Below are 17,387 nucleotides of genomic sequence, written 5' to 3'. Positions count from 1 at the left end.
TTCAAATAACCACATAGACGGGCATATTTTTTCCCCATTGTAGAAAGTGGGTGAAAAGATGAGCACTAGACTTTCAGTCCATACCTGAGGCAGGCTAGAGGCAGCTTCGTATTATGGGAAAGCAACAAAACCAATGTGCTTCCTCTTTGCACATTGTGCTGTCCGTGGTTGAGCAGTGGAGAGCCATGCACCTCTCATGTAGGGAGGTGTGTGCTGCTTATTTTTTGTGCCCATGCATACACCCACAGAGGAAGGCCTGATGCCAGCGGGTGGTGCTGTGGTCTAAACCACTGAGCCTTTTGGGCTTGCCCATGGGTAGGCCTGGGGGCTGGATCCAGCCCAATTGCCTTCTAACGCCCGTGGACGGTCCAAGAATCAGCGTGTTTTTACATGAGTAGAATGTGTCCTTTTATTTAAAATGCATCTCTGGGTTATTTGTGGTGCATAGGAATTCGTTCATTATTTTTTTTCCAAAATATAGTCCGGCCCCCCACAAGGTCTGAGAGACAGTGGACAGGCCCCCTGCTGAAAAAGTTTGCTGACCCCTGGGCTTGTTGATCAGACGGTCAGCAGTTTGAATACGCATGGCAGGGTGAACTCCCATTGTTCTGGCCCAACCTCTGCCAACCTAGCAGTTTGAAAGCACGCCAGTGCAAGTAGATAAAAAGGTACCACTGCAGCGGAAAGGTAGATGGTGTTTCAGTGCACTCTGGTTTCCGTCACGGTGTTCCATTGTGTCAGAAGCGGTTTAGTCATGCTGGCCACATGACCTGGAAAGCTGTCTGGACAAATGCCAGCTCCCTCGGCCTGAAAAGTGAGATGAGCGCCACAACCCCATAGTCTCCTTTGACTGGACATAACCGTCCAGAGGTCCTTTACCTTTTTACCTTTACCATGCCAGCAAAGGTAAATCATGCTGCTCTTCCATGAAAAGCTCTGGGATATAAGTTAGTTGTGACTAACCTATTCCCTTGGAGTTAGGCTGCAGGCCAGATGTACTTACTCTGGAGTAAACTCCATTATGTCACATTGGACTTCTTCGGTACGCAAGTGCCTGTTTTTCACTTAAGATTTGGGAGCATGGAAAGAGAAGGCCTCACTTTCCCTTCCTCTCTCACATACTGTGAGGCCAAGCCAAAAAGCTTTCATTTCTCGTTTCTAAGTGCCCATAACATCCCTGAGAGGACAGCTTCTTTTGATGACCCTTATACTGATGCAACAATAGGTCAAAGAAAATACAAATTTCCAACTGGAACTTTTAAGAGGGGAACTGCTCTTGTAGGAGACACAAGTTTGCATCGGGGATTTCAGATGGATGCATGTGCTGCAATGCCACCTAGGGCACAATTTAAGCAATTCCTCAATTATACAATTGGTCTCATAGCATCAAGCCCTGACTGAAGCAGCAGCTCCCCTCCCAAATTGTGGCGGGAAAACCGCTAATGTGCTAGATGACAATTTGTTTTCTCATATATCGCCAATTCTCCTTTTTCTTTTTTGCGTTTCATAGGTGGTTAGCAGACAGTTTTTGGAAAACTAAAGCAATTTAGTGGTCAGTGTGAGCCCAGTGTCCTCAACCCACAGAGGAGCTGCCCATTGAGTATCTGCATGAGTCACTGCTCTTACCAGCCCTGTGTCTTCTCAAAGTCTGCTGGGCAATAATAATGCTAACCTGTCTGCTTTGACTGAAGTTGGAGCATTTATACAGGGACACAGCAGAATTGGTCACCCCCTGCACCCCTGCTTGTCTCTGCATGAGTCACTGTTCTAGATTTGCCTCCTCCCAACTAGGAGTGACACACAGAGGGGAAAATGGGAGACTCCTCTGACGTTAGGCCATTCTTCTGCCACACCCTCTGCAAGTCAACCTCTTTAAGCACAAAGCATGCCTGTGATTCAGAGTAACCCTATCAGAAGTTTGGGAAATACTGGCGCCTGCCCAGTTTCCCTCTCAGCCAGTAAAAGTGCTTGTTCTTTGCATCAGTTTAACAGCTTCTGCTTACAGAAAAGAGCCTTTTTGCTGGCTTGAGTGATTACAGCTAGTAGTGTGCTCATGGGCCTCAGCCGCAGCTTGGCTGATAAGAACAAACCCAGCCTATTGCAAATGGGATGATGCCCTGCCGCCACTATGGAGAATCACGAGTGCAAGGGAAGCCCCACTAGCCAGGTGAGAAACAGGCCTGTGACCCAAACCTAGAGTGATAACCCGGGGGGGGGCGTGTCTATTGTTCCTTAATTTAGCATCACCAGTCCTATTTTTTCTGCTGTATGTGGCTTTATTGTGTGATGGTTCCAAATTGGAGTCCAACAATGGCGGTACACAAACTCCCTATCCCTGACAGTGGCGTAGCGTGGGTTGTCAGCACCCGGGGCAAGGCAAGTAATTTGCGCCCCCTAACCCGTGGATTTGCGCCCCCTAACCCGTGGATTTGCGCCCCCTAACCCATGGATTTGCCCTAACCCCAGATGTTGCGCCCGGTGCGGCCCGCCCCCCCCTGCACCCCCCACGCTACGCCACTGATCCCTGAAGAAGGTGAGGAACTCAAGCAGCAACCCTAAGTGTGAGAAGGGCTCAGCAGTAGAGTATATTATCAGGCATAGGCAAACTTGACCCTCCAGGCGTTTTGAGACTACAATTCCCATTGTTAAGTTGTGGGTGAACATATCAGACGACACAGCAATTCTTCAAACAGCTCTTGTTTATTCACAGGCCAGAACAGAACTGAACTGAAGGGTTCAGCCAGCCTCCTTATATAGAGCTCCAGTACAATGTAACTGTAACAACTTTCTGTAACTATCCAATCATTGAACGTCACTTTCGATCCCTTATTTGCATATGTGGACCTGAACTATCTACAGTATCCCCCTGCTGGCCCAGGGTGAGAACTTCAGTACATAACACCCATCATCCCTGGCCTGTTAGCTAGGGATGATGGGAGTTGTAGTCCCAAAACATCTGGAGGGCTGAGTTTGTCTGTGCCTGATATATATCTTGCAGGGGAAAAGGGCCTCCCATATTCCTGGAATCTCCAAGTTGCCCTGCGGAAAATCCCTGCTTGAGACCTTGAAGTGCTTCTGCCAGTCGGAGCAGGCAGGATTGGGCTCAGGTGCTCAGTTAGTCTGACCTTTTGAAAACCACCTTCCTATCTCCCTAGCAGCGGTGTTTACAACTGCACAAGGAACATCCCTTCTATTCGCCTGTAATACCTTGACCACAGACTCTTGCTTCCCAGCGCCTCCTTGCTATTCTTGGAATCACCCCTCCCAGATGATAAAGCACCAGTCATCTCTGTTTGCTTTTAATCATCCTTCAGGTATGCTACAGCTCATTGCGATCCTTATCTCTGGACACAGTTTGGGAATTGCTGGTCTCCCAAGTATATATGCCAGGGCCTCTCTCTCTAGTCCCACGCCTTTGCCCTGTTTGCAAAACCGAATGAGGTTGATTGATAAAGGTGCTTCTCCGTTGTGCAATTCACTCTCCCCAGCATTACTCAAGAGGTTCTTTCCCGTGTTTATGGAGCCAGGTTGCAGGGGGTGCTTCTAGGACAGACAAGATAAATGGGCTGAGAGCAGCAATTGATCATCAGACAGTGCAGCAAAGACAGCTATTGATCCAGAAAAGAAGAGAGGGAAAATAAGGGCCAGTGTTTCCTTCTTCTTCTTTTTAATGAGACAATTGATGTGCATGGAGGATGTTTGAGGGCTATTTTGCTACACAGTAGGTATGGAAACAGAGTTAGCTCTTTGCTATGGAAAGCCCAAGGGATTGGGCTGAGTGGTCCCTGCCAAGTAGTTATGTAAGGATCTTAGAGGAGAGAGGCTATTTTGGAAGATGCACCCCTGTGTTCTGTCTAAATATTATTTTACACTCCACAAGACTGTAGCAGAAACCAAATGCCCTGTAAGGCTGATGGACAGGTGTCGCCAAGAAAGGTCCCTGATACCTGGTGCGATTTGCACTTTTTAAAAAATGTCGTTTTTATTATAAATAAGACAACAAGCAATTTATTTATTTATTTAATGACCGAAATGGTTAAGTGTCAGCATGGGAAGGCCGAGAGAACATTTAGGGTTTTTTTCTGGAATGCAAGCCTGCCACTTCTATTACAAAACCGAACTCTCTCTTTTTAATACTGTTTTATTTATTCTGCTAAAGAGGCACACACACAAAATAACAGAACATATCCAATCGGAAATTCTGACAAATCAATAGACGTAAAAAACACACCAGTCAATACAAGATGATCAAACTGTAGATACAATCATCATCATTTTATTTGTATGCCGCCTTTCCATAGTTAAAACAATGCTCAGGGCAGCTTACAACATGACAAGGTTTACATCAGGGGGAGGCAAGGTTTACCTCGCCTGGGCTGTTGTTGTTTAATCGTTTAGTCGTGTCCGACTCTTCATGACCCCATGGACCAGAGCCCGCCAGGCATTCCTGTCTTCCACTGCCTCCCGCAGTTTGGCCAAACTCATGCTGGTAGCTTTGAGAGCACTGCCCAACCATCTTGTCCTCTGTCGTCCCCTTCTCCTTGTGCCCTCCATCTTTCCCAACATCAGGGTCTTTTCCAGGGAGTCTTCTCTTCTCATGAGGTGGCCAAAGTATTGGAGCCTCAGCTTCATGATCTGTCCTTCCAGTGAGCACTCAGGGTTGATTTCCTTCAGAATGGAGAGGTTTGATCTTCTTGCAGTCCATGGGACTCTCAAGAGTCTCCTCCAGCACCATAATTCAAAAGCAGTGAACTCGCCTGCGCTAGTTCACTCCAGCGGAGATCCCTCCATGGGCCAGTTGATGTGCGCGCGTGTGAGTGGCACAGCCACGATTTCTGGCGTCTGCACAGACGCAATTTCCAGCACCGTGGAAGTGAGTCCCCACGCTGCGCTGTGCCTGTTTAGCACAGTGCACAGGGACTCGCCGAGTGGGCAGCTCGGTTCGGGGGCGACTCGTGGGCTGGTTAAATGACCCATGTGGGCCGCTTGTGGCCCATGGGCCTTAGGTTGCCTACTCTGGTTTACATTACCAACATAACAAAAGTCATAAACAATAAATAAAACACATCAAAAGGTACACAACCAAATGGAAAACAATTTCCACATAAATCATAAAATCTAAAACTAAAAATACAACATTAATATCAATAACAATTTGAAATGGCATAGATAAAAAATAAAAGCAATTTTTAAAAAATCATCCATGGGGGGGGGGACAACACGAGTGAAACATACATTTGGGTAGGTTTGCCTAAGCAAAACAAAAACAAAAAACTTCAGGAGACGTTGAAAACAACACAACAAAAGAACCTGCCTAATATTAATGCATGTCTTCATGCTAAAGACTTGACAAACGGCAATATTCACTCCACCTGCTTCTCTCCCTGCCTCTCCCTCTGTCTAATTGTCCCTTTCACTTGCCTCTCAACTATGCTGGTACAAGCCTGCTTTGGGAACTATTAGAAAAAAGTATCTGCTGCTGTCATTATCTATTTTTTCATCCATGTGTGTATGTTTCCAAAGAGCCTTGTAATCCTACCCTATCACCCAGTGCCCTCAAGCATACACAGAAAGTGCCATGGTTGTAGCCAGGATTTTTGTTGGGGGGGCAGGACTGGGGGGGGAGCAGAACCGATGTGGTTGGTCAGTTAAGTATTTCTATTGTTTTACTTGATCTAGGGAGGTGGAAGCTGGCCCCTGCCTGCCCCCCTCTTGGCTAAACCCATGGGAAGTGCCCTGATTATTTGGCTGAAAAGAAACTGACCAAACTGCTTTCACTTCCTAAAATGAGAAGGAGAAATTCCCCAGGCAGGGCCATGTGACCTCTTGAAGCCTCACCAGGAAGTGTAAGAGAGTGTAGGCGGACTCCAAACAGAGAGAGAGAGAGAGAGAGAGAGAGAGAGAGAGAGAGAGAGAGAGAGAGGTGAATGTTTGCCTGTGTGGAATGAGATATCATAGAAGCAGTCTCTGCCCTGACTCCTGAACAGCCCTCTGCCTCTGAAGCTAATATAAGGAGTCTTGCTTTTATAACCAAAATCAGAAACCCTGAACTGGCTCCCAGCCTCTTTTTCTGCCCTAAGCAAAGGATTCAACAAGCAGCAGCTTCCTGTGACCATGCTTGGAGGGATGGAGATGAGGACCTGGATTGAGCCTGTTGTTGCCGGGGCTCAGCTTGCGAGCTCTTTCTACGACACCGGGCTGCTTCTAGTGGTGAAGAACTACTACAACCAGACCAACTCCTCGGCTCACTCCAACGAGAATTCTCAGCAGAAAGCCATCTCCAACTTCTTCATCATCTACAAGCTTCTCGACGGCTTGACGCCGCTGCTGTCGGCTTACGGCCTGGCTAAGCTGGGCGACCTGAAGAGCAGGAAGATCTCCATCTGTGTGCCTCTCCTGGGCTATTTGCTCTCCCGGATCCTGCTGCTGCTCCTCATCCTGCAGATGTGGCCCATTGAGGTGATGTATGGGGCTGCTGTGTTGCACGGGCTGTCTGGAGGCTTCACCACATACTGGGCCAGCGTCATGGCTCTGGTGTCTAAGGGCTCCTCGGAGAGCAGGCGTTCGCTTCGCCTCATCGTCGTCGAGCTCATCTACGGCATAGCCGGCTTCGTGGGGAGCATCGCTTCTGGGCACCTCTTTGTCAGCTTCCACCTCAGCTACCGCCACGGTGCAGTCCTAGTTTCTTGCAGCGTTGCCTTATATGCTTTCTGTCTCCTCTACAGCCTCTTTGTCCTCAGGGTCCCCAAGACTGCAAGGTCTTGTCCTCTTGCGTCCACAGAGCCAAACCATCCGGACATCAAGCTGGCTGAGGATGATGGAGGAGAGCCTCACTTCCACGAGAATCGCTCCTCTATGGTGCCTTCCAGGCTCATCATTGCCATGCTTTTTGTGGCCGCCATAATGTATGACTCAACTGTGGTGGGAGCCATGGATGTGCTGCCATTTTTTCTCCTGAAGGAGCCCCTGAGCTGGGGGCCGGTATATATTGGCTATGCCAACGCTGCTGGCTATCTGATCTTTATCACCAGCTTCCTGGGAGTTTTTATGTTCTCCAGGGTTTTCAGAGACACCACCATGATTATGATGGGGATTGTGTCTTTCTCAGCTGGCATCCTCATCATGGCCTTTGTGCGATGGACGTACCTGTTTTACGTTGGTGAGTAGAGCCATCCTAACTCAGTGGGTTTATTGTGCTTCTACAGTGGTGCCCCGCAAGATGAATGCCTCGCAAAACGAAAAACGCACAAGACGAAAGGGTTTTTCCGTTTTTGCATCGCTTCGCAAGACGATTTTCCCTATGGGCTTGCTTCACAAGACGAAAACGTCTTGCGAGTTTGTTCGCTTTTTTCCTAAAGCCACTTGAAGAGGCGCAGTTGTGACGGACCATGCTTCGCAAGACGAGAAACATCGCAAGACGAAGAGACTCGCGGAACGAATTAATTTCGTCTTGCGAGGCACCACTGTATTCTGATGTCCCTTGTGAATTCTTAGTATGGTTTACATGAGCTACGCAGGATCCTCTTTAGGCACTGACCAGGCAAGTCAAATTCTGCATCGATAAAACCTCAAGTTCTGAGGTTTAGAGATTCACACAATAGTATATTGCACACTTCTTCTAGGTTTGACGAAGGAGCTGTGCAGGCCCTCAGAGCATCACCACCAGCTATTGGCAGTCTTGCCCACCCATCCCTCTTGCTTTCGAGATTCCATCAGGCATTAACCATACACTCCCAAGCATGCCTTGAGTAATCACGAGGGCTAGTAACTCTAAAGCTAAGGTTGCCATGATGCCAGATTCTGCCTCCAATTCTGTCCTGTTGTTAGGAGGTGGAGCATTAATTCCCGTATGCAACAGAATAAGGCGATAAAATATATATTCATATTATTTATTAAATTTGTATACCGCCCTATACCTGTAGATCTCAGGACAGTTCACAACACGGAAGTGTTTCCCAGTTCAGATTGCAGGTTGGGGAGCAAACTCCAGCTTTTTGCCGACATTGAGCAAAAAGTAATAATAATAATATACAAGAATATAAAGGGAAAGGGAAAAGAGAAAGAGTACATGTTGCATTCATTTGATGCATGCAGAAAGTTGTGATGTAGCGTGGGTGACAGGCTGCACTGATAATGGGCATCGTCAGCCTTGGTGGCAGAAAATATCCTTGCTTGTTATGTCTCTCTGAAGATCTCAGAGCAAAACATTTGGGTGTAGCTGAGCCAAACCTGTTTCCAAAGGGTATCACATAGCAACCACAACCATGCACTCGTTCTGGTATTCTGCACTACATTGGCAGAAAGCTATTAATACCTTCCTCAGAAGCATTGCTCAATGCTAAAAGGCGCTTCCTTGTCCTCCCGTTCCAGTACAACCTGTATTGTTCCATTTTTGCACACCTGCTGGGACTGTGTAGAAAGTTAATGTTTGCAAGATTCCCAGAGCACTTACCTGACAGAAGAGATCTTACAGCACAATCTTCTGCATGTTAGTCCTGCTGAGTGGGGCTTACTCTCAGAAAAGTGTGTGCAGGATTGCAGCCACAATTAAATAGGCCCTTCCACAATTAAATAGGCCCTGCCTCGGTCCCTGCTCCTGCCAACCTAGCAGTTCGAAAGCACGTCAAAGTGCAAGTAGATAAATAGGTACTGCTGCGGCGGGAAGGTAAACAGTGTTTCCGTGCGCTGCTCTGGTTCACCAGAAGCGGCTTAGTCATGCTGGCCACATGACCCGGAAGCTGTACGCCAGCTCCCTCAGCTAATAAAGCGAGATGAGCGCTGCAACCCCAGAGTCGGCCACGACAGGAGCTAATGGTCAGGGGTCCCTTTACCCCTGCTAGGCAGTGGAAGTTTGGTCTGATGATTACATGAACCCTCTCCTTTCCATTCTCTTCTGCTCCAGCCCGTGGTGTGATGTTGTTTGCCCTCATTCCCTTGCCGACCATCAGATCTTTGCTGTCGAAACACATAGAAGGAACTTCCTATGGTAAGCTGCTGCTTTGAACATCTTGGCATTGTTCATTTAAATGCAAAAAAAAAAAGTTTACTTATTTCATTCAGAATAAGGCTATGAAGACAGACACATTTCTATCATTTTGTGTAGTGGATCTAAGAAGGATAGATTCCCTCGCCTCCCTCTTTCAAATATAATCATCTCACATGACATAGGTGATCGACAGATTAACTTAATGGTGCAGGCATCTAACTTGGAGCAGACCGAATTAACGAAGGGTCTCTAAGGAAGCTGCCTGATGGTACTAGATGCTAAAGCCAGGCTTGGTTCCCTAAAAAAAAAAATGCTTTTATTAAAGATTTTCTTGGGTTACAAAATCCCTTGCCTGCTGACCCACAGAGAGTCTCTCCCCTCCCCTAATAAGAAGCACTATGTACTAGCAAATGTTTTTTTACAAAAGTTGGGTGCCATCCCCACTCTCCCAAACAATAGCAAGATCCCAGGGGGTTCCAGGCACTCACCCCGGGTCTGTGTTCCTTTGGAGAATTAAGACATGGTGGAGACTGTTGTAGCTTTTTTTTGGAAAAAAAAATGGCTTGTTCACCTGTTTTCACTTTCAGTCTGCATGGATGGGTTTCAGGTCTTACAGCATGGTCATTTCAAGAGGGGCTTGTCCCCCACAGCAGTGCAGCCAGCCTTCAGCCAACCTGCCCAAGATGGATCCCAGTCTTTTCTCTCTCTTCTTCCTTGTTCAAAAACTCTCTTTTCCTGTCACCTCAAACACCTGTCTCTCCAGGCCAAAGGATTCCTCTCAGGTGGTCTATCAACCCCTTTTATCATGATAAGAGATCTGCTGTTTGCAAGGCCAGCCAGGCTAGTTTGCATAATCCAGCCCAGGAATTCCTTGTCTGGCACAGTTCTGAAGCCTGTACTTTCATCAATACCCCATTTAATTAAAATCCTGCCATTTATCAATTTTTAGGATTTAAGCCCCCCACCCCCAAATCTATAACGGTACTGTGTCTGGGTTTCTTTTATAGTCACTTCTTCGGCTGCAATAAATTCTGAACTCCCAACTGCTGCCACGTAGCAGAAATAAGCTGTTTATTATTTACCGGCTCACTTTTCAGAAGCCAAAAGAGATGCAATTAAAAAAAGCCCTTAATTACTCTGGGGCTCTTTAGCTCACTTTCAGCATGATATATCTCCACTTTGGCCATCTTTTAAAAATTTAGAAAGCTTGGAAAGTGATAAATAAAAAGCAAAGCTGTTTAAAGTGGTCGTTGAGTGTTATTTTATTGTGTTCCACTTCCACTCTTGTTTCTAGGAAAGGTGTTTGTCTTGCTGCAGCTTTCGCTGGTGATCACAGGTGTTGTGACCTCAGCTGTCTATAACAAGATCTACCAAAACACCTTAGAGTGGTTCAGCGGGTTCTGCTTCTTGTTGTCATGTGGTGTAGGATGCTTGAGCCTTATCCCTATCAGGTAAGCAAGGCAAAAGGTAAACTGCTATTCTGACAGCCTGCCCTTTCAAGAGGATTGTTTTTGTATCTGTGTGTGGCTCATAAAAACTCTTTTATTTGATCAGGGGTTTTATTGAACTTTTAGCTCTTGTTTATTATTCTAGGTCTACTCTGTGTTTCTGTGTGTACCGTGGTACCTCGGGTTAGGTGCTTAATTCGTTCCGGAGGTCCGTTCTTAACCTGAAACTGTTCTTAACCTGAAGCACCACTTTAGCTAATGGGGCTTCCTGCTGCCGCCGTGCCGCTGGAGCACAATTTCTGTTCTCATCCTGAAGCAAAGTTCTTAACCCGAGGTACTATTTCTAGGTTAGCGGAGTCTGTAACCTGAAGCGTATGTAACCTGAAGTGTATATAACCCGAGGTACCACTGTAATTGGTATCTTTCAGTTGGCTTGCTCTTTTCAAAACAATTAGTTTTGCCTGTGTTAGAAGTGATTAGCTCTCTTTTATAATATGCTATTTTTTTTTCCATATAGAAAGTTACATTTGTTACTCAACAATTATATTCCAGTTCAACAAAACTAATGACTTCCTGCTCGCCCAACATCAATGTTCATAACGCAAATTGCATACAATTGTGTTTTAAGGTTCTGTCTTATCGAATTCCATCCTCACCAACACGTTTCTTAATACGTTCGGCTATTTTCTTACATTTCAAACCCTGCTGTGGCCTTCATGTATGGGAAATAACTTTTTATAAAGACTAGAAAAGATTCCCAGTCTTCTTTGAAATATTCTTTTATCAGAAGTGATGAGATATTGAGAGGGGCACAGAGTGCTCCAGCAACTGCCCCAAACTTGGTGCCTTCCAGCTCCCAACATTCCCAGCCACTGGTCTCATACAAGTTGGGTTTGATGTGAGTTGTCCTCAAGAAACATATTTAGGGGGGAGCTGCTTCAACTGCTATCTGAGGACTGGAGGCAGGGGCAGGTTCAAATCCTCACACAGACATGAAGCTTACTAGCCAAACTTTGGCCAGTTGCTATCTCTCAGACTAACCTACTCTATAAGGCTGTTGTGATTGGATCCCAGTACGTTTCCAAGCACAATTCAAAGCATTGGTGCTGACCTTTAAAGCCCCAGCCTTGGCCCCTTATACCTGAAGGAGTGCCTCCACCCCCCATCATTCAGCCGGAATCTGAGGTCCAGCTCCAGGGGCCTTCTGGCCGTTCCCTCCCTGCGAGAAGTGAGCTTACAGGGAACCAGGCAGAGGGCCTTCTCAGTAGTGGCGCCCGCCCTGTGGAATGCCCTCCCATCAGATGTCAAGGAGTTAAGTAACTATACAGCCATTAGAAGACATGTGAAGGCAGCCCTGTATGGGGAAGCTTTTAATATTTGATGTTTTATTACCGTATTTTTTGCTCTATAAGACTCACTTTTTCCCTCCTAAAAAGTAAGGGGAAATGTGTGTGCATCTTATGGAGTGAATGCAGGCTGCGCAGCTATCACAGAAGCCAGAACAGCAAGAGGGATTGCTGCTTTCGCTGCGCAGCGATCCCTCTTGTTGTTCTGGCTTCTGAGATTCAGAATATTTTTTTTCTTGTTTTCCTCCTCCAAAAACTAGGTGTGTCTTGTGGTCTGGTGCGTCTTATAGAGTGAAAAATATGGTATGTTTTTCTATTTGTTGGAAGCCACCCAGAGTGGCTGGGGTGACCCAGTCAGATGGATGTGGTAGTATTATTATTATTATTATTATTATTATTATTATTATTATTATTATTAGCAGTAGTAGTAGTAGCAGCAGCAGCAGCAGTATCTGCTTTGCCAAACACCTTTGTGAGTTTTACAAGGTGGCAATGGCTGGCCAAATTGCCAAATTGTGAGCATTTGCCCTGTATAGCGGGCTACTCTTGAAATTTGGCAGAGGCTCCATCAGCTTGTGTCCCAGACTAACTCCCTAGTACAGTGGTACCTTGGGTCTCAAACTTAATCCATTCCAGAAGTGCATTCGACTTCCGAAACCGTTCGAAAACCAAGGCGCCGCTTCCGATTGGCTGCAGGAGCTTCCTGCACTCAAGCAGAAGCCACGTCAGACATTCAATTTCCGAGAAACAGCACAGTTTTGCAAGGAAGTCCACAAAAGTGAAAAGCTCTTTTTGAAGCATGGGTTGCATGGTTACCTAGAAGTCATGCTGTAGCAGTGGAGTTCCTACACTGGCAAAGGGTTGCACTAGAGGATCTATCGATCCCCCAGCCGGCCTATGCGTGACCTCTTGGAGGCGATTCTCGCTCATGCATACAGCTAGGCAACCGGCTGCATACAAGGTGTTACTTCTCAATCTGCCAGCAGATGGAGACACCTGCTACCCTTTTCTCAGCCACGGTGGCCAACGTTAAAGTCATCCTCCACAGCAGATTCTTGTGAGCTGGAGAACACCATCCACACACAAGGGAAAAGTTTGCAGAAGTACCAAAATTAAAAATGCTGAGGCTTGTTAGGTGGTCCAGTTCCCTTCACAAAGCTGCAGTCCCTGGGGAGAGGGATTGATTGTTGAACCACTCTGGTAACTGTAGCTCTGGGAGAATTGAGGTTGCCTAACAACTCTCAGAGGGACGCGGGTGGCGCTGTGGGTTAAACCACAGAGCCTAGGACTTGCCAATCAGAAGGTCGGCGGTTCGAATCCCTGTGACGGGGTGAGCTCCCGTTGCTCGGTCCCTGCTCCTGCCAACCTAGCAGCTCGAAAGCACGTCAAAGTGCAAGTAGATAAATAGGTACCGCTCCGGCGGGAAGGTAAATGGTGTTTCCGTGCGCTGCTCTGGTTCGCCAGAAGTGGCTTAGTCCTACTGGCCACATGACCCGGAAGCTGTACGCCGGCTCCCTCAGCCAATAAAACAAGATGAGTGCCGCAACCCCAGAGTCGTCCGCGACTGGACCTAATGGTCAGGGGTCCCTTTATCTTTTTTAACAACTCTCAGCACCCTTAACAAACCACAGCGTGTCTGTTTAAAGTATCATCCTAGTGCTTTAAATGTATAATGTGAGTGTGATCTTGTTGCAGGTCCCACTTCTCCCTAATACTTTATTTTATAAGCCATCTGGTCACTGATTATGCTACTTTGGTTTGGGCAATATTTTTTTTTTAAAGATATGACTTCCAAACAGGAAAATTGTACATTTCAATCCTGTTCTTGGGATTAAGAACAGGCACACTTATCCCTTTGATTTTACACATTGATTCCTCCCTGTGTTTTGCTTCTTTCTCTCTCCCCTGCAGTATTATAGCATGGAAGCAAAAGGCACCATCTGGTTCACTTGAGATTTTGACGGACTGAGAGCAGAAGGAAGTGGCTGTACCTATTTCAGAAGCAGACGTACAGATCAAGAGCATGACTTGAGGGGCCCAGCAGTTGGGCTGCTTGAAAGATGGCCTGCGTCTTGCAATTACCTGCATGGAGAGAGATGTTCGGTATCTACTGACTGGTCTCCATAGCGTTTCAAGGGGATGGTACTGCAGGTTAAAATCAAGATGCAACAAGCGAGACAATTGGCACCTACAGAGAAGGAGGTGGCATTGACACTGTAGCATGGTTCTCCTTCCGCCCAAAACAGTTGCCATCGAAATGCCAATTCCTTCGTCCACATCACTCCAGCTCTGAAAGCAAATGTCCTCCCCTCCTTAAGCAACAAGGGTCTTGCTACCCTCTTTCTAGAGCAGAACATGCCACACCAAAGGCCTTCAAACAGAAGCAGGTCAGAAGCTCTCGGCTCCCCACACTGAGCAATTGGGTTAGACTATATGGCTTCCAATGACCCCTTCCAGCTCTATTCATCTATCTCACTGAAGTCACAGTAGCATTTGAGGTCCACCTCTGAGGCCCTCTGGCGGTTCCCTCGTGGCCAGAAGTGAAGTAACCAGGCAGAGGGGTTTTCAGCAGTGGCGTCCTCCCTGTGGAACACCCTCTTGTCAGACGTCAAGGAGATAAAGAACTACACAACTTTTAGAAGAATCTGAAGGCAGCCCTGTATAGGGAAGTTTTTTTAATGTTTGATGTTTTATTATGTTTTTATATTTTGCTGGAAGATGCCCTGAGTGGCTGGGGCAACCCAGTCAGATGGGTGGGGTATAAATAATAAAATTGTTGTTGTTGTTAGCTTTCATAGTATGAGTTGGAATGTTTAAGGGACCACAGACTGCTGCTTCTTCATGTGCATATCTTCAATGTGTGACTTCACATTCTTACAGATGGCCTTACAACAGGAGCCAAGGAGGGAGGAGAGCAGTTGCTCACACTTCCTTGCTAGGGGAATAGAAGCAATGTTCTATAATCCTCTTAACAGTGACTGGACCAGCCAGTCAGCAATTCCACTCAGGAGTGAGTATATACACTTTGGCAAGATATATCTATCTAATGGTTTCTTTCCCCCAACAGACTATTCATCACATTGTGCTGCAACTCAGCAGGGCTTTGCTCCATTATACCCTTGTCTAAAGTCACCTGGGTACCATGATTCTGCCTCTGTTACACTACAGCTTGGATCATTGCCATTTATCTATTGGGGGGGCAGGGGTTGTAAACACGGTGCTGGAACTCACAACATGAAACGAGGACAAAGAGGTCACATCTACACTGTGCATTTAAAGCACAAAGCTTACCTACCCCCTACTGAATCCTGGCAGCTGTAGTTTGTGAAGGGTGCTGGGAATTCTAGAGGTAAACTATAGTTCCCACAACTTCTCCTTTGGCCATCTAATCTATGTTGGTGCTGTAAGCAAGGTCCTAGGTGCAGGGTTTTTAGTTCACCTGTTCCATTCAGAAGTCAGTAGGATGTACTGTAAAAATCATTCTACTTTGGCTGCAAATGATGCCTGGTGTCAGAAAGGCAAAAGGGTTTTGGCGGGGGTGTCATCACAAGTATTCAAACCTTCACTTCTCAGGCATCTTATACGCAAACACAACACACACCAAAAGCATCGTATTTACTGGTAAAGCAATTTAATCCGTTTATTGATCCAGTCCTCTTTTTTTGTCAAAGAAACCATCCTCATACACACAAAGAGTTTATCAAGCATTATAAATTATTTTGCCTTAAAAAAAACACCACTACAGAATCAACACAGCACAGTACTTATTATTTTGTACATAGGCATATAGAAAAAGATAAAAGTGAGCAGACCACATGCTAGCACCTGGACAGACCTGGAGAACCCAATTCACAGGGAAGCTCCCTCAGAAAGCCTCACCGTGCACAAACACAGCTGACTTTAGCCTTGGTAGGGCATACAGAGAAGAACTTCCTGCTGGAAATATCCTGCCTGTCTCCCAGAACAAGAAGGGAAATGGGTTCATCATGTGCTTAGTTGATATGTAAACTGGAAGTGCTGGGAGAGGAGAGGAATAGAACCAAGAGGTCACCTGCAGCTTCCATTTTGGCGGTCAAATTTAGCTCACAATACATACACATTCATCCACACGTAGTCTATGTTTGGGATGGGCTGGTGTGCTTGTGTTTTGCTGATGACTCATCAAAAGCTGCCACTTTGGGTTTGCAATCCTTTCCTTGCTTTGGCCGTGAATATTTATTTTCTTCCTTTTTACTACTGCTTTCACTTTAGCTTTTAAAAAGCACAGATGGGGATTGAAAGACTGCAAGAACATATCCCATGCTATTCATCATCGGCTTAACTTCTGCCAACAGTTACTAAAACACAGACAAAAACAGACTCCGGCAACACACTCCACGTGGGTCTCTAGCAGATGAACTGCAGAAAACACTTGACAGCAGAGACAGTCTAATCTCCCATCCTCCCTTCCGTGCATCAAACCATTTCCCTAAATAGCAATCTTTGGAAGGGGGTGGGGAAATTGTGGCCCTCCAGATGCTGTGGACTACAGCTCCCATCAGCCCCAGCTAGCATGGCCAACAGTCAGGGGGGTGAGAGTCCAGCTACGCCTGAAGAGAACCTCAAGGCTCCCCGTTCCAGAGTTTTGCTCTTTCACCTTGAACTTGCATCTCTTTTCGGACACTGGCATGGCTCAAAACCCATTCAGAGAGATGCTGCTGGGTGCCATGATTGTGTCTGTCGCTATAGCAGGGGTGGGGAACACATGCCTCTAAGAAGTTGCTGGACTCCAAGGAATTCAACATCACACTACGTTGAACATTCCAGGATGCCAGCTTAGCAGGCAGAAACATCCCCCCTCCCTCTACCTGTGCATCATGGGGGGGGCAGGGTTCTCCCAACCCCCTCAAGTGCAGGGAGGAGAAGCAGGAGAGGTAAGCCTTATTGTGCATGAGGAAGCCCCTACCTGCCTGCTCACTGTCTCGCCAGGGTGGTACATGCCCTGGTGATCTCCCACTTGGACTACTGCAACACGCTCTACGAGGGGCTACCTTTGAGGCTGACTCAGAAACGCTCAGCTGCAGCTAGAGAGAGTCTTTGAGAAAAGCTTAGAGATACGTATTCAAACGAGACACCAATGAACCCAACTTTTAAATTTTGGACATTAAATACACGTTTAAATAAGCAACTTTTGAGTATACCTAAAAGTCTAGCTTATGATAGGAAGATGGTCATCTAAAACACCTCTCTGTTTTGCTCCAAATTGCACTGTGTGCAAATTAGTGTTTGGAAAGGGAGAGGCCACTATGTTAAGAATGCAACTATTTTTAAAGTGTCTGCAAAATGTTTTGACATTTATATGTTTACTGATTCCATGAGGGCGGAGAATTGCTCTGATTCCACGTGTACAAAAATATTTGGGCAAGAGCAAACAGTTTGCCTTTAAAAAAAAAGGTGGGGCAGTTATCTTTGTGAAAAGACCTTTAATTGTTCAGAGTAAGAAAAAAATTGTCAAAAAACAGCTAACGGAACTAAAATGATTTATATTATGTGTGGGGCACTGAATATGTAAATCTAAAACTGACACCCCAGTATAGCTTTATAGGATCTGAAGTGCATACTGTAATT

At 46.3% G+C, this 17,387-nt stretch overlaps 1 protein-coding gene across 1 annotated transcript; it reads left to right on the top strand.

The window, feature by feature from the left end:
- Positions 1–5,263: 5,263 nt before the first annotated feature.
- Positions 5,264–14,568, top strand: SLC46A2 (solute carrier family 46 member 2). Its single transcript, XM_083593656.1, has 4 exons — positions 5,264–7,159; positions 8,903–8,986; positions 10,281–10,437; positions 13,692–14,568. The coding sequence occupies exons 1-4, from the start codon at positions 6,115–6,117 to the stop codon at positions 13,747–13,749; spliced, it is 1,344 nt and encodes a 447-aa protein (XP_083449782.1). The 5' UTR covers positions 5,264–6,114; the 3' UTR covers positions 13,750–14,568.
- The last annotated feature ends 2,819 nt before the right edge of the window (positions 14,569–17,387 follow it).

This window comes from Podarcis filfolensis (assembly GCF_964270895.1).
Source record: "Podarcis filfolensis genome assembly, chromosome: 17".
NCBI classification, from domain to species: Eukaryota; Metazoa; Chordata; class Lepidosauria; order Squamata; family Lacertidae; genus Podarcis; species Podarcis filfolensis.
The sequence above is the reverse complement of the archived record's forward strand: the minus strand, read 5'-3'. Positions and strand labels throughout refer to the sequence as shown.